The sequence below is a fragment of the Parambassis ranga genome, chromosome 4 (genome assembly GCF_900634625.1).
Source record: "Parambassis ranga chromosome 4, fParRan2.1, whole genome shotgun sequence".
NCBI classification, from domain to species: domain Eukaryota; kingdom Metazoa; phylum Chordata; class Actinopteri; family Ambassidae; genus Parambassis; species Parambassis ranga.
This window is the reverse complement of record NC_041025.1, coordinates 5805049-5824721: the sequence shown is the minus strand read 5'-3', so window position 1 is coordinate 5824721 and position 19673 is coordinate 5805049. Positions and strand designations below refer to the sequence as shown.

Sequence of the window (19673 nt, the reverse complement as noted above, 5' to 3'; positions counted from 1 at the left end):
GTCTTCTCCTAAATTCTTGACTGCTGTCCTAACTGCACTTTTCTCATTTTATTTGATGTTTTTTATGATTTTATTTTGTTTACGATTTTATTTTCTTTCTAAACTGAATGTTTTAAAATGTTTCATCTTATGTAAAGCACTCTGAATTGTCTTGTGTATGTATGGTGCTATATAAATAAAGCTTGCATTGCCTTGCCTAAAAGCAATAATTTTTGTAACACACTCAGGCTGTGGTAATTGATTCCCCACTAAGCACTGTAGTAAACACTGTCTGTCCCCACCATGCTGGAGAATATGAGAAGTTTTGCACATGATTGATTATGTTGGTAACACTTATTTATACTCACTGAATATTTAATATCAATTATACTCACTGAATGTTTAAATCAGTTTATCTCATATTAAGCTCATGTGATTCACATGATATATCAAAAGATAGTGCTAAATGAAAATGAGCTCCTATAAAAGTAGCATATCTGATGTGCCTTTGAACAGCAGTTTGTAAGAGAGACATCAGAATGAACTAAAATTAAACATGATCCACGTAAATCTTGATTTGTTTCAGAGATAATTTGATGGAATAAAATTTTCTTACACGCCAGTTTAAAATGGAAATGAGCCATATATCTACAATACAGCATGCAAAGTCTGGACACAGTACATTTAGAGCCAGTAAAAATGACAGCCCTCAAACACTGTCAGGGTCCTGCATGCACTGCAGTCCTCTGAACTCAGTCAAAGTACCAGCTCCTCCCTCACCACCACCCACACTGCGCCAAGGAGCACTGATGGACGTCAAGTGCCGGACTTAAAGATCAAAAGGAGAACAGTGTTTTATTGTTGTATTTATTAAATGCTGTATTACTAATAATCACTCAGTGTCACTTATCAGTGCAGAGGACAATGCTGGCACAGATATGTAATTGATTTTTGGTACACTGTGGCTTCACACTTATTTTACATGTATAATATGTTTTTGTGTCAGTGTAAAATAACACACAATATAATTAATACCTTTAATCTCAAATTATTCCCAGCAAAATAACTGCATGTATTTCATTGCTTAGACCTTCCTAACACATAATATGTGCATATTTTTTAATTTCATGTTGGTTATGTTGGTGAAAATTGAGGTTTTATACTTAGGAAACTGCCTAGTCTAAACTTACACAAATGATAGTATTTGACCAATTTACAGATATATAAATTGAAATAATGTATAACACACTGCTCAAAAAAATAAAGGGAACACTTACAGAACACAATGTGAAGTCAGTCACACTTCAGGTGCAGGTGCTGACCACAGACCATTTCTCTGTTCTCATCCTTTCTGCCTGATGTTTTGCTCAATTTTGCATTTTGTCAGTGCTCTCACCCCTAGAGGTAGCATGAGGCGGGGCCTACAACCCACACAAGCTGCTCAGGTAGTGCAGCTCATCCAGGATGGCACATCAATGTGAGCTGTGGCAAGAAGGTTTGCTGTGTCTGTCAGCAGGTGACAGGCCAGTACACCAGAAGACGTGGAGAGGGCCATAAGAGGGCACAACCCAGCAGCAGGAACCGCTACCTCCTCTTTTGTGCAAGGAGGAGCAGGAGGAGAACTGCCAGAGCCCTGCAACATGACCTGCAGCAGGCCACTAAGATGCATGTTTCTGCTCTGTCAGAAACAGACTGCATGAGGGTGGTATGAGAGCCCGATGCCCCCCCGAAGTGGGGCTTGTGCTTACAGCCCAACACCGTGCAGGTTATTGGCATTTGCCAGCGAACACCAAGATGCAGAGGCAGATTCACCATTGGAGCCCTGTGCTCTTCACCGATGAGAGAAGGTTCACACTGAGCACATGTGACAGACGTGACAGAGTCTGGAGATGCTGTGGAGAACGTTCTACTGCCTGTAACATCCTCCAACATGACCGGTTTGGCAGTGGGTCAGTAATGGTGTGGGGAGGCATTTCTTTGGAGGCACAGGTGCTAGCCAGAGGTACCCTGACTGCCATTAGGTACCAGAATGAGATCCTCAGACCAATTGTGAGACCATATGAGGGTGCAGTGGGCCCTGGGTTCCTTCTGATGCATGACAATGCTAGGCCTCATGTGGCTGAAGTGTGTCAGCCGTTCCTGCATGATGAAGGCATTGATGCTATGGACTGGCCTGCCCGTTCCCCAGACCTGAATCCAATCAGCACATCTGGGACATCATGTCATCCACCAGTTGCATCACAGACTGTCCAGGAGCTGACTGATGCTTTAATCCAGGTATGGGAGGAAATCCCTCAGGAGGGCATCCACCACCTTATCAGGAACATGTCCAGGTGTTGAAGGGAGGTCATATAGGCACATGGAGGCCACACACACTACTGAGCCTCATTCTGACTTGTCTTGAGGATCAGCCTGTAATGTGATTTTCCACTTTTATTTTGAATATGGTTCCAAATCCAGACCTTTATGGGTTAATAATTTTGATTTACATTGATTATTTTTATGGTATTCTGTTCTCCACGTATTCCACTAGGCAATGAGATAAGATTTTCAAGTGGTTTATTAGATATATAACGATATCATACCAACTGTAGTAGAGAGTATTGGAACTTAGAACTGTATCAGTAGTAGACCATTTACAAAATATATGTACCAAATATTTCACTGTTAATTAAGGTATTTTAATTACTTCCTCTTGTACAAGTTTGAGACAGACATCTCCTTTGAGAGGTGCAGGCAGCAAACAAAGAGGCCTGGTCATGTGACCATTAAGGCTAGTTACATGAAAATGATACAGTTTATTGGAGACAGTCTATTCTTTCATTAGATAGCTTGCATTAGCTGCCCAAAGCCAAAATAACATTTTTAGAGCTTCCAGAAGTTGAAACAAATGATCGGCAACAAATGTTGCCGTTGGGATTAAATGGGTTAAGATGTCAAAAACAAACAATAGCAATAGAGCAGAAGGCCATCTGAACACAGCTGCTCTCATGTGCACTGCAGTTATTAGTCAGTCATTATTATGAGTTCTGAGTTCAGGCAAAGTGTAAGCCATTATTATATCCTCAGGTCTCCAGAATGTTGTCATATTTCTGTTTCAGACCTCTATCAGGTTCTTGCACAATTCAAAAGGCAAAGCAGGTCAGCCCCGAGCATAGAACTGAACTAAGAGATAAAACACAACGCTGTGTTAGACAGTAAATATTACAATATTGAACGATGCAGATAAAAAAGGTTAAAGAGCCACCAGTTTCATCACGATCCTGCAGCCTCAAACCCTTCTCCGATATTCTGTGTGCCATTCATCATATTTGTTATAATAATATGACATTTTGCAAAAATATGGCACTGTTCACTGTTCCAAAGAATAGGTCTGGCATGGTTTTTTTAAATCGTATTTTCTTGCTCGGCTTATTAATTAAGGTATACAAGTGTAATTATAGATTTGGCCAAGGTTAAAAATAAAAACATAACAGCAGCATAACATTTTTCTATGCCAGCGTGCAATAAACTGAATAAAATTCAACACTGAAGGTCGATCATTATAATAAAACTTGCCATCTTTAATAAGCAACTGAGGGCAATACATCTGGTCTGGCTCTAAACAATAATGCAGATGCCATGTTGTGTCTAACTTATCACATTCTCTGAACTGAGGTCACTTTCTGTGCTGTTCAATACTTCTTCCAAGAAGCAATTGGTTACTTATTGCTGGTGGACTTGAACTCTACAGCATAGAGAGCAATGACCACACCTTTAAATACATGTTTATTCAATACCTCAGTGATGAAACTTGTAACATGTGAAAAAAACTGTCCAGCAGAAACATCAGCAATTATTTGCAGCTTTTATAGCTGCTCTGTACATTTGCAATCGTATTAAAAAATTATAGATCCATTTGACAGTCCTTGTTGTGAATTAATGCTGCACTGGGCAACACTACCAATAATGAAAGCACACTGAGCACAGATGAGCAATAAAGCAGATACAGATGACCTCATATAAAGTGATATTTAAATATGATAAAGGTGGAACTTCTTCCATCCCAAGTTAGAGGACCAGTGATGTGTTTGCAGTGTAGGGCAACTTGAAAGAACACATACCTATCTGACTTAAAGTTGTTGTTGAATGTTGTGAAGTGTAGATACAGTGCATCCTTTTGCTCATAGCATGAACAGCCACTTCACCAACAGTCTGTTGGAAGCAGTGTTATTCTGATTATCAACAGTAGTTCAGATGGTTTTACAGCAGGCCAGTATGCAGACAGGTGAAGGTCCGCAGCAGCCAACTACACACACACAATAAACTCGGACACAATCAGATTTTATTGTCAAGGTTTTTGCCTCTGGAGTGTGTAGACCATGTGTTCTGTAATATGATAGAAGGTTTAGACACTGTGCCCTGAAAGCTGGACAGGTGTTATACATGCGGCTGTCATGGATTACTCGCTCCATTTGTCTTCTTTTTTTGTGTAATGTCAAAATGTCTCCAGTGTCAGCATAGCCCAATTATATCAAAGACTGGAGGAAGAACATGTTTTTTTTTAATAAAAAGCATGTTGGCAGCTGGCAGGGAAAGGTTGAGTCACTGCTCTATGCCAAAATATTGTGAATCTACAATACATTAACATGCAGAAAATAACAATCCAGTGATAATCCAGGACCCTCGCACTACTTGCGGTCTGCGGGATTCTCTCACCTGTTACCGTCATGAGCAGAGGAGGACACCAAAACACACATACAAAAAACAGGTCCTCCTTCCAGTAGGTGGCGCAGTGACTGTATCATATCAGCATATCCATCTGTGTCAATCTCAGTCAGATATGCAGCATGACCATAAAGTTTCATCCACACTGGAAGTATGGAGGAGCTACAGCTACAGGCAAAAACACATCACGTTCCTGTGTGTTGGCAAAGGGTCAAATTTGTGGCGGTGTCGTGGGCAGAGTGACTAATAAAGTTCTGCACTTTTAATAACAAAAAAAGCATATTACTAAATGTTATTCTGTCTCTCTTCAAAAAAACAGAATAAACTCATATATTAAATTAATGTTTTATCTAAATGCTGTATTTACAAGTCTTATGCATTCAAGTAATCTTTATATTTAAAGGTTGTTTGACCTCTGGGTTGAGTAGGATCAGATACTGTGAACCACATTTTATACTGAAGGAACAAGGTGAAAAGCAAACACACACGCTAGATTCATCAAACCCAACTGAAAACAACGACACCAGAGCTTCCAGTAAGCGGCCTCCCTGACAAACACCTCTTCCCGGCTAATCGCCCTCCCCCCACACAGTCATGATTCCTAGTAAGCAGCGAACACGCTGCCAGTGATCGCCATCGATGCATTAGAACTCATGTGAAGAAAATCCCTCTCTGTTTAAGTTATTGTAACAAAGTGCGTGTGTAACAAAGTGACATGTTTTACCCTGGAGGCAGCACAGAGTGTGCTGAGAACATTCAGTACTCTGCTAGCTGATGACAGTTTTAGGCTAAGTGCTACACTGACCTTGAGTCAGTCAGGACTCAGGGCTGGTATCATTGTTGATACTATGTAAAAAAGCTTGTTCAATAGCTTGTTCTGCACGGCACCAGACACACTGATAACATTCTTGATTTATTTCACGTTGTGCTATTTCTCATTCCCTGACTCAACTGTTCGCACAAATTATCCCTGCGTCCAGCAGCCTCTGACTCTGCCTCACCTTCAGGTCTGCCAGGTCTAAGGGTCAAATGCACAGATTCTCTGAAAGTGTGATGCTGCACAGCTAACAATACACTGGTTTAAACACTGCACACTGACTAACAGAGTGCTTCTGTTGAGGCTTACAACAACATCTCAACTCTTAACTTCAAGCATCACATGCTGGTTGGTCTCTTGGTCTAGTGATATACAGAGTGGCACAGTCTCATTGTTTGGTTTTAGAAATAAAAATTGAAATGTGATGCATGAGCAGCTACATACAAACTCATCAAATACTGTGTAGAACATCAAAGGTATAGCTCACTTAAAATACAGTCACACACTTACAGTAAATACAAACGTAGCCCGCAGCAGAACATGGTGTTAACTTTGCATAATAATTGAAATAGAGAAGCTTCATATGATGCTGAACATGAGGTAGAATCTTTGTTGCATTTATAGCCTTGTTTTTATTTGCTTTTATCACCTCAACAGGGGGTACCATATGCTCATTACAGATGTCCAGCAGAGGTTTCATAGGCATTCGTGTTATTTTTAGACAGGATAAAGCTGCATGCATGCATGCTATCCCTTATCTTGAGCTTGTAACTGTGCGTGTATTCCAGAGCATGGGGTAAAGACGGTCTGGACCATTTTCGACGTGACCTCGTTGACCATTATAGGCCATTGTCCTCCTGATTCGGACGTTGCGTGAAAACGAGATGATAGCTGGTGAGAAACCACAGGACTTTCGAAACATTCACCACACAAATCAAATATTAGTTTTTTTTCTGAAGAATGCCTACTGCTAAAAGTGTGTATTCCTCCACAACCGTCACATATTTCAGTGAGGGTTCAGTGAGAGTTTAATTTAGCTGGAAATAAATCATTAGTTGATCAGTGTCCATTTGCCACAGTACACTATGTGAACATTGCAAGGTCACATTAATCAACCTGGTATCAAATCACTAAATCACTCAAATTCTCTTCCTCAAAGTGAATCACATCATCAAATATGAGATTTTCTATTGAGATTTGTAAAAAGAACAAAGATTTTTAGGTGTGTAGTTTGACTGTGTCCTGAGCCACACCAACACTATCAAACTGACTTCACTAAAGATCCTAATGAAGCACTTGTATAGTCAGTAAATCAATTTATTTTAGCCATGAAATGATAACATGAAGTCAATGAGTAACAGGGAAGGGTGAAAGGGCAGACCCAGCTGAGAAGATGATGTTACAGCAACTTAAAAGTTGGCTGGAAAAACAATACGTTAACATTTGTTTTTTTAATTAAATATCATAAACATAGTAAACAAGAGTTAGAAGGTGATGGTTTTTACAGTTCTCATTACATGGACACGAGGTTCCGCTTTCCTATGGTCCATTACCACTGAGCTAAGGGTGTAATGTAGGAGGGAACTATGTAGAAAAACAAATGGGTTTTCTCCATCCCCTTTAGCTACAAACATATTACACGGGCTAAACAAAAATCATGCAAATGAGTGAGCATGATGGTTTTTAGCTTGAGTAAACTAATGAGACCTTTGGGTACTCACTTTAAAATGATTTTCTTTTCTGGTGAATTTCAGAAGAATAGAGAGACCTGTACTGTAAATACCACACTGGAGGATGCCACAGTACAGTGTTGTTTTATTTGGGCCCCTTTAAAGACAGAGACAGACGACTTCTTGGACAGGGTTAAAGGAAGAAGAGAGAGATCATTAGTCCATCCCCAAATTATATACAGACGTCACTCTAAACTGAAGCAGCTCCACAGAGTGCTGTTTACACTGTAAAACTCCTTATTTAACTAATGACAGCTCCATGAATGCCAGCTATAAACTGCACATCATCACAACAGTCACCAAGGGCTTTAAATAACTGTTACCAACTGAGTAACACTGTCTACTGCTCATATTTGTTTTTGCCAATTTTGTTATCTTTCAGAAACAACAGCACCACAGAGAAACATTACTTTTTGACTAAAACCCCAACAAGGACCTTGAAGCTGGATTTAAAGTGTCCCTCACTGATACTGTAAATTCCTTCCTAGCGTTTGGTACAGCTGATATTGTCTTATCTTTTGTATTGACCTGGAGCACCTGCCCAACAGGAGACTAAATCAATAAAAAATGTGGAATTCCATTGCTTTGGCTTGATACCAGACAAAACGTTTAATTGGCATCGACTAGCATGTCCTACCTCCTGTGAGACTTTTATTATCAACATGTCACTGATAGGACTGGGCACAAGCCTTAATGGTTGACTTATAAGAACACAGCTCCATCACTGGGCCCAATTTTTGCTTTTTAATAATCCACAATCCTATTTTTATTGTGTCGCCGTGACATAAGAGAAGGTTTACTCTGCTTCCTTGGCACTTTCATTGGCACCACATCCTTAAGACAATATAAACTGTAAGTCAGACTCAGCATTAATTAAATGATCTCCATGATAAGTGTTTCCACAAACATGACAATGGAAAATGGTTACCGAGGAAACGTTATCTCCACTCAGATAAAGCAGAACACTCACATCCTGACCATCTCCCCTCTCCTTTCTGTCCTTAAAATGAGTCACTCAAACAGTTCTCTAACTCATATGTTAAATCTATGCTTTTACACTATGTGGTGTCTGAGGGTTGTGCTGTGGCTATTGGATCACTGTGCTGGGTATTGTATGTCATAAGAGATGATAGAGGAGTGTGGTCAAGAAAGCACACAGGCACACAGCCGACAGAGTCACAGCCAAATCGCTGGCCTGACGGAGCCACTGCTCGCCATTCAGTATGCTAAGCCATAGATTCCCTGCCGCTCTGTAGGTTCTTCCCATGGTGCCATCTTGCTCTCTGTTTACGTCCACAGCATCTTGGCTGATAGATGGTGTTCTTGTCCTCAGTGCAGTCACAAGACATCTGTGTTCTGTGTTAATTCAGAGAGGAGGAGGATGAAAAGACATAAGGATACTTTCCATGGCAATGGCCTGACATAGCTTACCTTTAAATACATGTTACAGAGCTGAAACTGATATATGGGGAAATTGCACCATCTTGTGGTGATAACATTCAAATGGGAGTGCAGTGGTAAGCAATACAGTACTTACCCAGACAGCACTGCAGAGGCATAATGACAATGATGACAAGAACAGCAAGAAGAGATGCATATGCCTATAGAGAAATAGGTAGAATGATTTAAATAAGTCATCACTTTTTCTTTTTTTAAAATAGCAGCCTTTAATGGCTTTAATGTCTTATTCATGATCAAAGTCCGATATGCATTTTCACACATTTCAATAATTAAAGACAGATCAAATTATCAGAGGACAATATACTGTATGGTGTGTTAAGTTTTTCCTGTTTTATAAACAGTAAGAGCTGATCACAGCATGCCTACCAAGAGGAGCTGTGCACCGTTCTGAGTCATTCTCCTCAAGGCTTTACCCATCTGGAGTCCGAGCAGAACTAAAGAACAGGGAGTTATTGCCTCTTCATCTCCGGTCTGTACACATCTGAGGAGACAAAAGCAGGGAAACTGGGTTACACATAAGAACAGTAACTACATCAGCCTTCATACATAAAAAAAACACTGAACGTACAGCTTTGACTGTTGGATCCAGCACAATGTGTTACAGTGACTCTGCTTGAAATAAATGTGGCATTTTGAAACAAATATGTGGTCATGCTACAAATCAGAAAAGAACATCGACACCACTTTTGTGTTTTTATGTGAAACATAAAGCCAGCAGCCAGTTAGCTTAGCATAGAACAACGAATGGAAGCAGATGGTTGCGCTGGCTTTGCTCTGTCCAAGAGCCCAGCCCATCATTCGCTATTTAGTGTATTACACTATATTGGAGCCCAAAAATAAAAGTGAGATTTTAGCTGTTTTCACCTGTCCCTAGTCTTTAAGTCCAGTAAGAAAAAGGAAACCAGTGCTTATGTAGCCAGCACCTTTCTGCAGTCATGTCATGTAAAATAGCCTGGGTGCTATTCACCTTGTATTTCTCACCTGTTTGAAGCCTGAACTTAATCAAACAGTGTCTGAGGATGCAAACCCCTGCTAGGATCAAGGTGAACATCCACCCATCCTCAACCATTTGCGGACTCTGTTGTTGGTCTGTGCACTAATCTATCAGGTTACTGTTTCATCTTTAACCTACAGACATAACATCAAAAAATGAATGCTGTCTTGGATTGCCCTAGACTACACTGACATCACTAATAATTGTGTTTACCTATTTAGGATCTTCTCCATCACAGTATGCAGCTCGTCGCGGCGTGACACTTTAAACAAGCCAGAGATGCTCGGTGGAAGATTGTGCCCTTGTTGTACCAAAACAGCCAAGTTGTACATTCCCTGTGAGCGGTAGTGGAAATAAAGTCATAACAGGAGGCTGATGGGTTATTCACTCAGAAAGTCTCCAAATAATAACACTGTATAATGCTGTTTGTTGTTTTTATTGCAGTGGGCCTGAGCCGTGGAAGTTTAATTAAGTTTATCATAGGGTGATGAGATTACAGCGCAAGTAAATCTGTCACCTGAGGGCTGCCTGCTTGAGCTGCTCTGCTATACATTGATATGGCCTGCTCAGCCAGGGATAATGAGTCCTCTTGTGTGCTGGAGAAGGAATAGTGGTAGTAGTAGTAGTCTCCCATTTTCAACAGAGCTGTAAAAGAAGATAAATACTTGCTGTTCAGTGACTGACAGGGAGAGAGCGAGGTTAAAGCAAAAATGAAATGTGATGGACTCACCGGATGGATGGGGATCATGGTTCAATATAGAGTGGTTATGATATCTCCACTGACAATCATATGTGAGATTCAGTTCCTGCATTAGGGAGAATGAGTTCACAGTGAGAATGAGCACAGCACTGATGAAGGTTATGTTATCAACTGCTTATAATTTCCCTCTGGATTTCTGCTTTTCTTTTTCTGGTATGCAGAAATTATGTGTAGTGTGTTCACCAGCTGCCATCATATTATAAGACACTGATTACAGAGGTGTGCTTAAAATCCGATCCAACTGTGTTCTGCATAACACAGACACAAAGGGTTAAAGAGTTTACCTCACACAGGTGTGCTGCATTGCTCTGGGCCAAACCCAGACCAGTTTCAGCTGCCAAAACATATTTCACAAATGCTTCCTGCCTGTTGGCAATACAATAAAACAAATGTGAAGAAGCAAAGACGAATAGTGCTGACAAGAGAAAAGATTAAATGTGGACAATTGAAAAGTAATTGAAATAAATGTCCCTACCGAGAGTCCTGGAGGTAGGCCTGAAGAGCCTCTCTGATCATAAATCCAAGGTGTCCGCTATGTTCACATACCTTTTTTAGCATTCTGCACAGAGGGTAAAGGAAGGCTGATGAATTATGGAATATCATTTACCTCGCATAAACGGGAAATATTAACATGGTCTAAAAATAGTTTCAGATTTGTTAAGGTCAGTCTAAAAAAAAGTGCCAACAGCTGCAGGTGGAGCTTTTTTAAATTCAGGAGACACCAGAGGAAAGAAGTTGGTAAGCAAACCCTCCAAGTGCCAGACAATAATGCGGTGACAGTGTCCCTTATTTTTAGATATGCAAATACTGGGTTCTGACCTTGAATTAGCCACTGTCATTGAAATTAGATGCCACCAGGCTGCAGGCTACAGTGCAACAGCCCGTAACAAAGCTTCCTTCACCAAGCTAATGAAAGCCTCTTACATCACAGCCCTCTCCACATCCTGAGACACCCCTTCCAGGCTTCCTGTCGAAAGGTACCAAGCTGCCTCCACAGACGCAGACACATGACCAAACCGGGACGCGTTCAGAAACTGCTCAAACGCTGCACTCTGTTGTTCAAACGGAAAATACATCAGCTCCCTGATCGCACCTGGACAGTGACAGTACTACGTTTTTCTAGATGTGAAAATCGAACCTCATTCCTCCACGGTCTGTCCGGGTTCTTTCCACTGAGATGATAAACTCCCAGGTTGTACATCCCATCATCACTCCCATTTAAAGCAGCTTGTTGGAAGTATTTCACTGCATTTCTGTGGTCGTTCAATACAATCCCATAGTACCAGCCCAAGCCATTCAAGGCATTAATTGAGCCCTAAAGCGGGAAAATAAGACACTGGTCTTCAGTGAACTCACATACTGTAAACACAACCATTGATCACTACACACTCACCATCGCTGCTGCTTTTTTCAGCAGCTCAACGCCTCGGGTGTAGTTTCTTTTCACTCCCTGGCCCTGAAAGAATCAACATCAATCAGCAAATCAATATCTGTCAAAACAGACAATGCACACACACAAAATATCCACTGTCCAATTCAATGGTAAAATAGGTGTTTTGTTAATCTCACAGAACCTTCAGCAGCAGGATGGAGTAGATGTACATCGCAGAGGGATCCTTCATTTGCATAGCACTTCTCTCAAACCACTTCACCGCGCTCACTATGTCTTTGGAGACTCCACTTTGTCCCCAGTAAAGCATTGTTCCCATGCGTTTCTAAAGTTAATAGAGTTTTTATTAGCCCGTTCTACACACTGACTCGGCTACTCAGCTGACAACAAAGAAAGACTGAACCCTTTCTGAGGTTTCCTACACCTTCCAGAGCAAAAATACATTAGTTCTATACATCACACACACATACCTGAGATTCAATGTCACCTCTCTCCGCTTGGAACTTCAGAAACTGAAAGACATCACTGGTTTCATGTATCACCAGCCTTAAATCCTCTTCATTGTTTAGATAAATGTGGTCAGGTGTGTATTGCTTTAAAGAAAAACACAAGCAGAATCTTTAACAGGGTAAAATGTTATTTTCATTCATACATTAAATGTTTATGTTACCACAAGAACTGTTACAACTCTTAGCTCTACTTTGGTCTATACCAGTTTCTGCAGTGAATATCTGACTCTTTAGCTGCTGAAACCTCCACTAACTTCAAAAGCTAGTTGCTAACTGTGTTTGTCAGGCGGTGCACTGTGAGCTCTCAAAGCTTTTTCTCAGTAAAAATGTGTGCTGCATTGAAAATCAACACAATGAGAGAGTGAGACAGTGAACTAAAACAACACAGGTGTCCACATGTGTCAGCTAAGACACAAGAGACATGACTCTGTACACACACACACACACACACACACACAAAGACACTAACCAGTATTTATTTAACGTTTTACCCCTTATCTGATTAATCAGGACAGGGTAGCTGTGGTTTGATAAATTTAGATTGACAGCACAAGTAAACAACCCCACACCTGTTTACACACAGTGTTAAATCCTGGTTGGCACTCAAAATTACTTGACATTACCTTTTTTTAACTGACCACACAGCTTGTACACTTTAAAGCAACACAAAAAAAAGAAAAGAAAGAAAAGAAAAAAGAAAGGCTGTCTTTGGTTGTAATCAGGACTGGAGCAATACTGTGCTATCATCTTCTTTAGATCTGTGAAACTTCTGACTTGGTCAAAACGCCGTAGGCCCAGATTCAATTTTCAGGCTTTTTTTTTTCAACTAGACTTGAGAACAGTTGCCTGCTTATTCACGCTGGAGCACACAGCAAGGTCCTTTCATGCACCTCTGTTCATCAGATGCAGCTTGTATACACGTCATAAACAGGAAATCTGTGGCTAGCAGCCTTTTCTCACAGGGGGCTCCTTATCTTTGGAGTGCTCTCCTCTATTCATCAGGACGGCTAACTCATTCCCATTTTTAAATGAAGATTTAAGACCCTTCTGTTCGCTCTGTACTGCAGCCTTCTCTGGACCAGTGAACACATCATTAATCATATTTTAGAGGGAGTAAGTTTTGTAACGCTGCTGTCATTTGCCTGCACACATGTGTACAGTATATATGCATGTACCAATGCTTCTGTGTGTGATTTTTTTTTGCGCTGTGCATATGACTGTGACAGTTGTATTAATCTAATTGTCTGCAAATGAGCACGTTTTAATGCAACAACAAGTCATATCATGTTCTATCTATAAACCAATTCAACATTTTTCTTCCACTATGTTTCCATTAATATCACATGTCACATAATTATATAAAGCATCACGAATCATTAATCCATGATTTGTGCGATAAAATATATGTCAGGGTTTGTATGGTGGAGTGGACACAGGTGCAGAACACAAAGCGGTTTAAAAATCAAAGGCAGTCTTTCATTACAGGCCAGGAGGGCAAAACAATGCAAAACTAAAAATCACACTTGGCATGGTCCAAAAGGCAAAGCAAAAGGAGACTGACTAAAGTATGGCAAAGTCATAGCATGGTATGGTAAAAACCTGAGAGTCGTAGAGTCTAAGCATGAAGACAAACTGGCACCAAGTGCAGGGAAGACGCAGACTAAGTACACAAGGAGCAGGCAAGACAAAGAGACACAGGTGAGACACATTAGGGAGGAGCAGGTAATCACACAGGGAAACCACAGGAAGTAAAACATGAGACAAAACACAAGGACAGGACTAGGACAGGCAAGACAAACACCACAAGGACAACAAGACACAAGAACTAAACAAAAACCCAGAGAGACAAAACACTGGCCCTAGAACTACAATAAAACAACAATAACTGAACACAGACTAAACTAAAAACCCAAAACAAGGAAAACTAATCCAAAAAGAAACACAGGGTCGTGACAATATACCTTATTTCCATGAGTCCTGGTGCTGTCAATGTTGCTCTGTGCCCCAACATTGGAATAATAGCTGTAAGCCATGTCCATGTCTTTAGGAAATCCATCAATTCCTTGCATGTGTTTGTACCCTGCATGCATCAGGGCAAAGCGGTCATCACCCGAGGCGCCGATCAAACTATAGACGTGACCCTGAAACACACGGGGGTCAGTGTCATTACTATATAGGGACTTTACATGTGATAAAGAATTAAGATACAAAGAAGGAACTGACCCTACCTGCTGTTGATTGACTGATCCTCCCAGGCCAGAGAGGTGGATGGTGGCCAGCAGGAGAGACGCTCTGTGGTTTCCAAAGCAGGAAGACGCTTGTAAAAAAGACATTGATTTGTATGTGATTTTCATTTGTGCCTTATCCACAGGGAAAAGGGGACCCACTGCCAGCTCGAACAAAATGGTCCTGAGGTGCTTTATATTCACGGATCCTACAGGAAAAGGATAGCTGTGAGTTTATTTTACACCAAGGTACATGTTACACATGGGAGATGGTGCTGAACCAAAGCACCTGTTATGATTTCTTCCTCTTTTGTTTGCAGGTAATCAAAAAGCGTTCTGTATTTAAGATGTGTCTCCCACGTCCATCTTTGCACGCAGTTTTTTTCTCCTGCCCAACCCCACAATCGAGAGAAATCAGGGGCACAAACATCTGGAGTCAGTCAACAGAAAAAAGAAGCCTGTTAACAATGTTCCTACTGTTCTCTATAGGTGTGTACTTGTTGTATTGACACTACCAATATTGCATCTGTACAACACTCCACCCTGCAGAATAGCTGCAGCACTGCCTTAATAGAATGTATCACAAGAATATTTCACCTCTGTTGGCTTGAGACAGAAGGTGACTCACAGTCACTTCCTGCAGAAAAGCCTTCGTAAATGCTCTAATTTCCAGACACTCCTGATGAGCCCTCTCCAGCTCACGAGGAACTGACCCAGGGTGAAGCTGGTTTTTTACCTGTCACATGAGAAACACTGTATTTGAGACCAACGGTCACTGAACAGCTACAAAAACACCTGATAGATGACTAGAAAATATACACTTTACCTCCTTGGGTCCAAAACGGTGATATTTGACAGGTCCAAAATACCCTTTGATGCCAGGCATATATTTGCTGCCTCCAATCACAAAGTATCCATCAGTGTCATCAAAATGGATACTGTCTGAAAATCTGTCAGATATTCAATACCACTCAAACCAGCACTTAAAATACACTCCTCTGTACAGATGTGACTTTACATGCTGTGTCATACCAGTCAGTAAGTGTAAAAAAGACTGTAACACAACGGACACTACTACTATAAAGTTAAACCTTTAGTAGTATATTAAATGATTATGCTTTAGAAATGTGTTGCTTAGAGCTGCTTGAAGCTTTCTACTGAGCAACCATACAAGCAATATTCAAAGCAAGATAGGTGAACAAAATATTGTACAAATGTTTCACTTTAACATCTCTACATGAAGTGTTATTATTCACTTCTTGTGCCACCATACTGTTGCCATTAGTATGTTCAGATTCTGCAGGAAAATGCAGCGTCTCAAGTAAAGAAGTAGACTACTTTTCTTATAATTTCACAGGAAAAACTCATCTTACTCTAACACAAATTTGTGGACGTCATCATCCCACGTAGCATCCAGGATCACCTAAAAATGAGAAAATGAGAAAATGGGGGGGGGGGAGGGGGATTACTCAGCTGTGAACCACTCCAACACTCTGAGAACAAACTGCACAATCACTGAGTTTCTCATCTGGAAAGGAACCATCTTTCATGATCCTACAGCTGTTCCAGAAGAAAACAAAAGCTAAGGAAACTCTGAAGAGAAAGGATGAGTATAAGACGTTGCCCCAAGCTTGATTTTAATTTCTGTTCTTTATCCCACCACCAAGAGGCGCATGCTGCGGGGCTATACCTTTGAGTCCTGTATGTAACAGTCTAATCTAATCCATTTCCACAGGGGCAACCCCAGTGTGGCTTGGAATGCTTCATCTTCTCCTGTTGTCACACGTGTCTGAATTATGATGTCTCCTGGACAGGATATATGACAGTCATATATTTCACAGCAGGAGATCCAAAACTCTTTATTAATACATTACACAGTCTGTTCCACGGTCTCACAAAACACACATCATCACTCACAATCATCTCATGATACCTAAGTGTTATCCCCCTAACTGGTATCAGATGTACACAAAAGCTGCTGTGACCCACCTGTTTCTGTAAGGTGTATCAGAACAGAGTCGTATGAATTTTTCCCATCAACATGATGGATGATCCCGCAGTGCTTTGTGTGACACCATTTCAGTAGGTAGATCCACACAGATAAGGTGACGCTGAAAACCAAGCAACGAAACATGATTTGACAAATCATTTCTTTGGCCACTCAAGCGTGGGGTTGAATTTAAAACGCTGCACTGTCTGCTAAAAATGACTGACCTGGCTGTCTTTCATTGACCGTAAATAAAAAGCTTATATGCTCGGGTGAAGAGGCTTGGTGAAGCTTGTAAAGTCATTCATAAAGACAGTGAAGTAAAACTAAAAAGTGGAGTGTGTTCTAACAGATGCCCGAACTAGAAAAAGAAACAATCACTGACCTGTGGCCTGTCAATCTGCCGATAGCAACACAAACCACTTGCATTACACACTGTTTATCTAAAGGCAATACGTGCTGCTGTCCACCTTTATTTAACATGTAAAAGCTCTGTTTTTTCTTAAGCGCCTGATTCAACATTTGGATGCCCTGCAGGAAGTCTCTGTCATGCTGTGTGGCTGAACTTCATACAGAATAAATTCCAGCTAATATTAAGTAAATCAGAAATCCAACCTGGGCTGTGCCACAGCATGAAGACGAGTTCTCTCCAGGGATCTGTCGATGAAAGGCTGGAACCTGTGGACCACTCCAAAGTGCTCACCAGTGCTTGCCAAAGGGAACTTTAGCATTTCGATTACATCTGTGTGTACAAGTGACACGGCAAAAAAAAATATGTTCACAAACAGCATTTTCATGTTTGCTGTAAAAGCTTTGGAGATAACCATGAGATAACATGCAGAGAAAATGACAATGTGATTACGGGGCTGACCTGACTCCTGTGGACACTGATGGATTCTGTTGCTGATCATTTGCCACATCAGTTGAGCAGACCATGACGGGCACCCAGTGGGAAGTTTAGTTGGCCGCTCAGAGAGTGGCATTATCTCTAGCACTTTATAAATGCTCAACACGGAGCTGTGGTATGTGCCATGTTCACTGCCATTTATTAAATAGTCCAGCCAAGCACGAACTGTTGCATTCTGGGTGTCCAAAACGTTCCTGTTGAAAAAGTCCTGTTGATATGAAACAGACGGAGGCAATCTGAGCAGCACCTGGTGGATCCTGTAGACTCCGGGTGCACTGCTGATCCATTTTCTTCTGAAGACTACTAGATCTGTCTTCCTTAATGTGGACACCACTACCTCCACTGTAAGCTGACATGGCCTGAAGCACTGATACCGCACCCGGACCACTGAGCCATCCAGCAATTTGTCAGGGACTGAGTCAAACCCGATGAAATTTTCAGGCAGGGTCTCCCCACTCTGTGTTAAAAAAGCTTGTAACACACACTGTCCCTGGGAGAAGTGAAAGAAATTGAAAAACACAGAGTGTAAGGGAAAAAGCCACACAATCACTTTCTGTCAAACAAATCACATTAATGTTCCTCTCTGTTCACCAGCTAGTTGTTACTGTGTCCGGCAGTGGACAATTTCATTTTATTTGAGCTTCAGCTGCCTGCTACAACTAGAACCTGTGTTTTACATGACTGTGTTGAACACTTGATTCTGAACGGTCTATTATAGCTTTCTGCAGTCTGTTCTTTCTGAAGAACAAACCATTGCTGTGGATGCACGTCTGTGCAATCTACCAAAGATGACAATCAATATAGCTAATATATCTTAGTTATTTCTTCATTAAATAGCCATATGAAAACATTATACTGAGGACAGATCAGATTTTAAGAAATGTACTTCCTGCATCACCCTACAAGTGGGCACTACATGCAGTTAATATGGAAGTGGAACAGAGTTAAAAATAACAATACTCTAAGAGTTGTGTTTACTGGTGGTCAAGGCAGAACATCCAGCACTTGCTTTTAACAAGCGATTGTGCTTGTAGTAGAAAGTATCCAGGACAGTGGTGAGAGAGAACCAAAACACACAAACAACAACCAGCTGAAACTGTGCTACAAAACCGAGCAGAGGAGTGGATCTGCGAAGATACCAATTTAACGCTTCAAAGAAAATGAAAACAAATACATCAGAACAATAAAGTGTAATAAAGCTGTTTACCATCAGAACAGAAGCAGAGATGATATATCCAAAAACGATGTAGTTAAACACATTCATTTCTCAGTGTGTCTGGCTCAAGATGAAGTGAAACATAAAATAAATGTTTGGCTTCTTTTTGAATCCCAGCAATACTCAAAAGTTTTTTTTCAATTAAATCATGCCAGCTCTCATTGACAGCACACTTCCAAAGAGGTAGCAGTTGTGGAGCATTCACCCAATGCAATGTAGGATTACCTGATATACTGGTGTTGCAAGTTGATGTTCACTTCATTTGCATGAATTACTTTTAAAGGGCTAGTACCCACAGGGCTTGGCTGGATTTACTCTGCTGTGTAAGAAAAATGTTTGATTCATTTTGTTTGTGATTCTATTAGGAAACTTTCCATGGGAGTAATGCATCAAAGTGCAGAGTCTAACTTAATTTGATGTGCTGGAGCCAAGGCTTTGCCATCACCCCACGTCCTCTTTGGCCTACGCCCACACAAAACTTTGAAGAGATTTGATCTGAAAAACAACCTGATATCGCAGCCAAAATTAATTACCCATGGGTTACTGACTGTTTATGCTTCCAAGTCAAAGGAATGGAGCATTAGTAATGCTACTGATGGGTAGTTTCAGCTGACCACATGTTGCTGAACATGGTATTGTTGTCTACATAAAAGGCGACTGCTGCTGAAACAGACGTTAGTAACTAAACGGTGTACAGAACTTTGCCAGACATTTAATTTGTTTTTCATTTGATTTGAGTGAGTGGATTTGATGGCTTTACAGGACCTATGCAGATTCCAGGACACAAAATATTCTTCTGTGCTATTTGGGAAGAACACAAACAGGTGCTATGTGAGTGATTCACCCTTCAGCAACAGCACAGGTCTGTTTAATTTTTATATACCAGTAGCAGAGTACCTCGAAGAAAGTCCAATACAGTTTGGGCAAATAAGCACTGTTCAGAGCTCCAGTGCCACCTCATCTCAAGACTCCTTCTTCACATTCTCCTCCA

The 19673-nt window shown here is 40.9% G+C and overlaps 1 protein-coding gene across 1 annotated transcript; it reads right to left on the bottom strand.

The window, feature by feature from the left end:
- Window positions 1-6876: 6876 nt before the first annotated feature.
- On the bottom strand, window positions 6877-18851 carry LOC114435171 (protein sel-1 homolog 3). Its single transcript, XM_028404779.1, has 24 exons — window positions 18674-18851; window positions 17431-17956; window positions 17175-17301; window positions 16562-16683; window positions 16263-16378; window positions 15946-15995; window positions 15399-15522; window positions 15170-15308; window positions 14862-15002; window positions 14576-14781; window positions 14309-14488; window positions 12309-12431; window positions 12023-12163; window positions 11842-11904; window positions 11587-11763; window positions 11373-11500; window positions 10924-11007; window positions 10733-10814; window positions 10419-10494; window positions 10206-10333; window positions 9902-10023; window positions 9061-9175; window positions 8771-8834; window positions 6877-8589 (listed from the first exon to the last, which is right to left on the bottom strand). Exons 1-24 carry the CDS (start codon window positions 18728-18730, stop codon window positions 8351-8353), a joined length of 3330 nt encoding a protein of 1109 aa, XP_028260580.1. The 5' UTR covers window positions 18731-18851; the 3' UTR covers window positions 6877-8350.
- Between the last annotated feature and the right edge of the window lie 822 nt (window positions 18852-19673).

Coding starts and splice junctions, on each gene's coding strand:
- LOC114435171 (XM_028404779.1), bottom strand. CDS start 18,730: ATGAATGTGTTTAACTACATCGTTTTTGGATATATCATCTCTGCTTCT. Junction 16,684..17,174: donor CATGCTGTGGCACAGCCCAG/GTTGGATTTCTG, acceptor CTTGGTTTTCAG/CGTCACCTTATCTGTGTGGA. Junction 11,008..11,372: donor GATGTGGAGAGGGCTGTGAT/GTAAGAGGCTTT, acceptor CCCTCTGTGCAG/AATGCTAAAAAAGGTATGTG.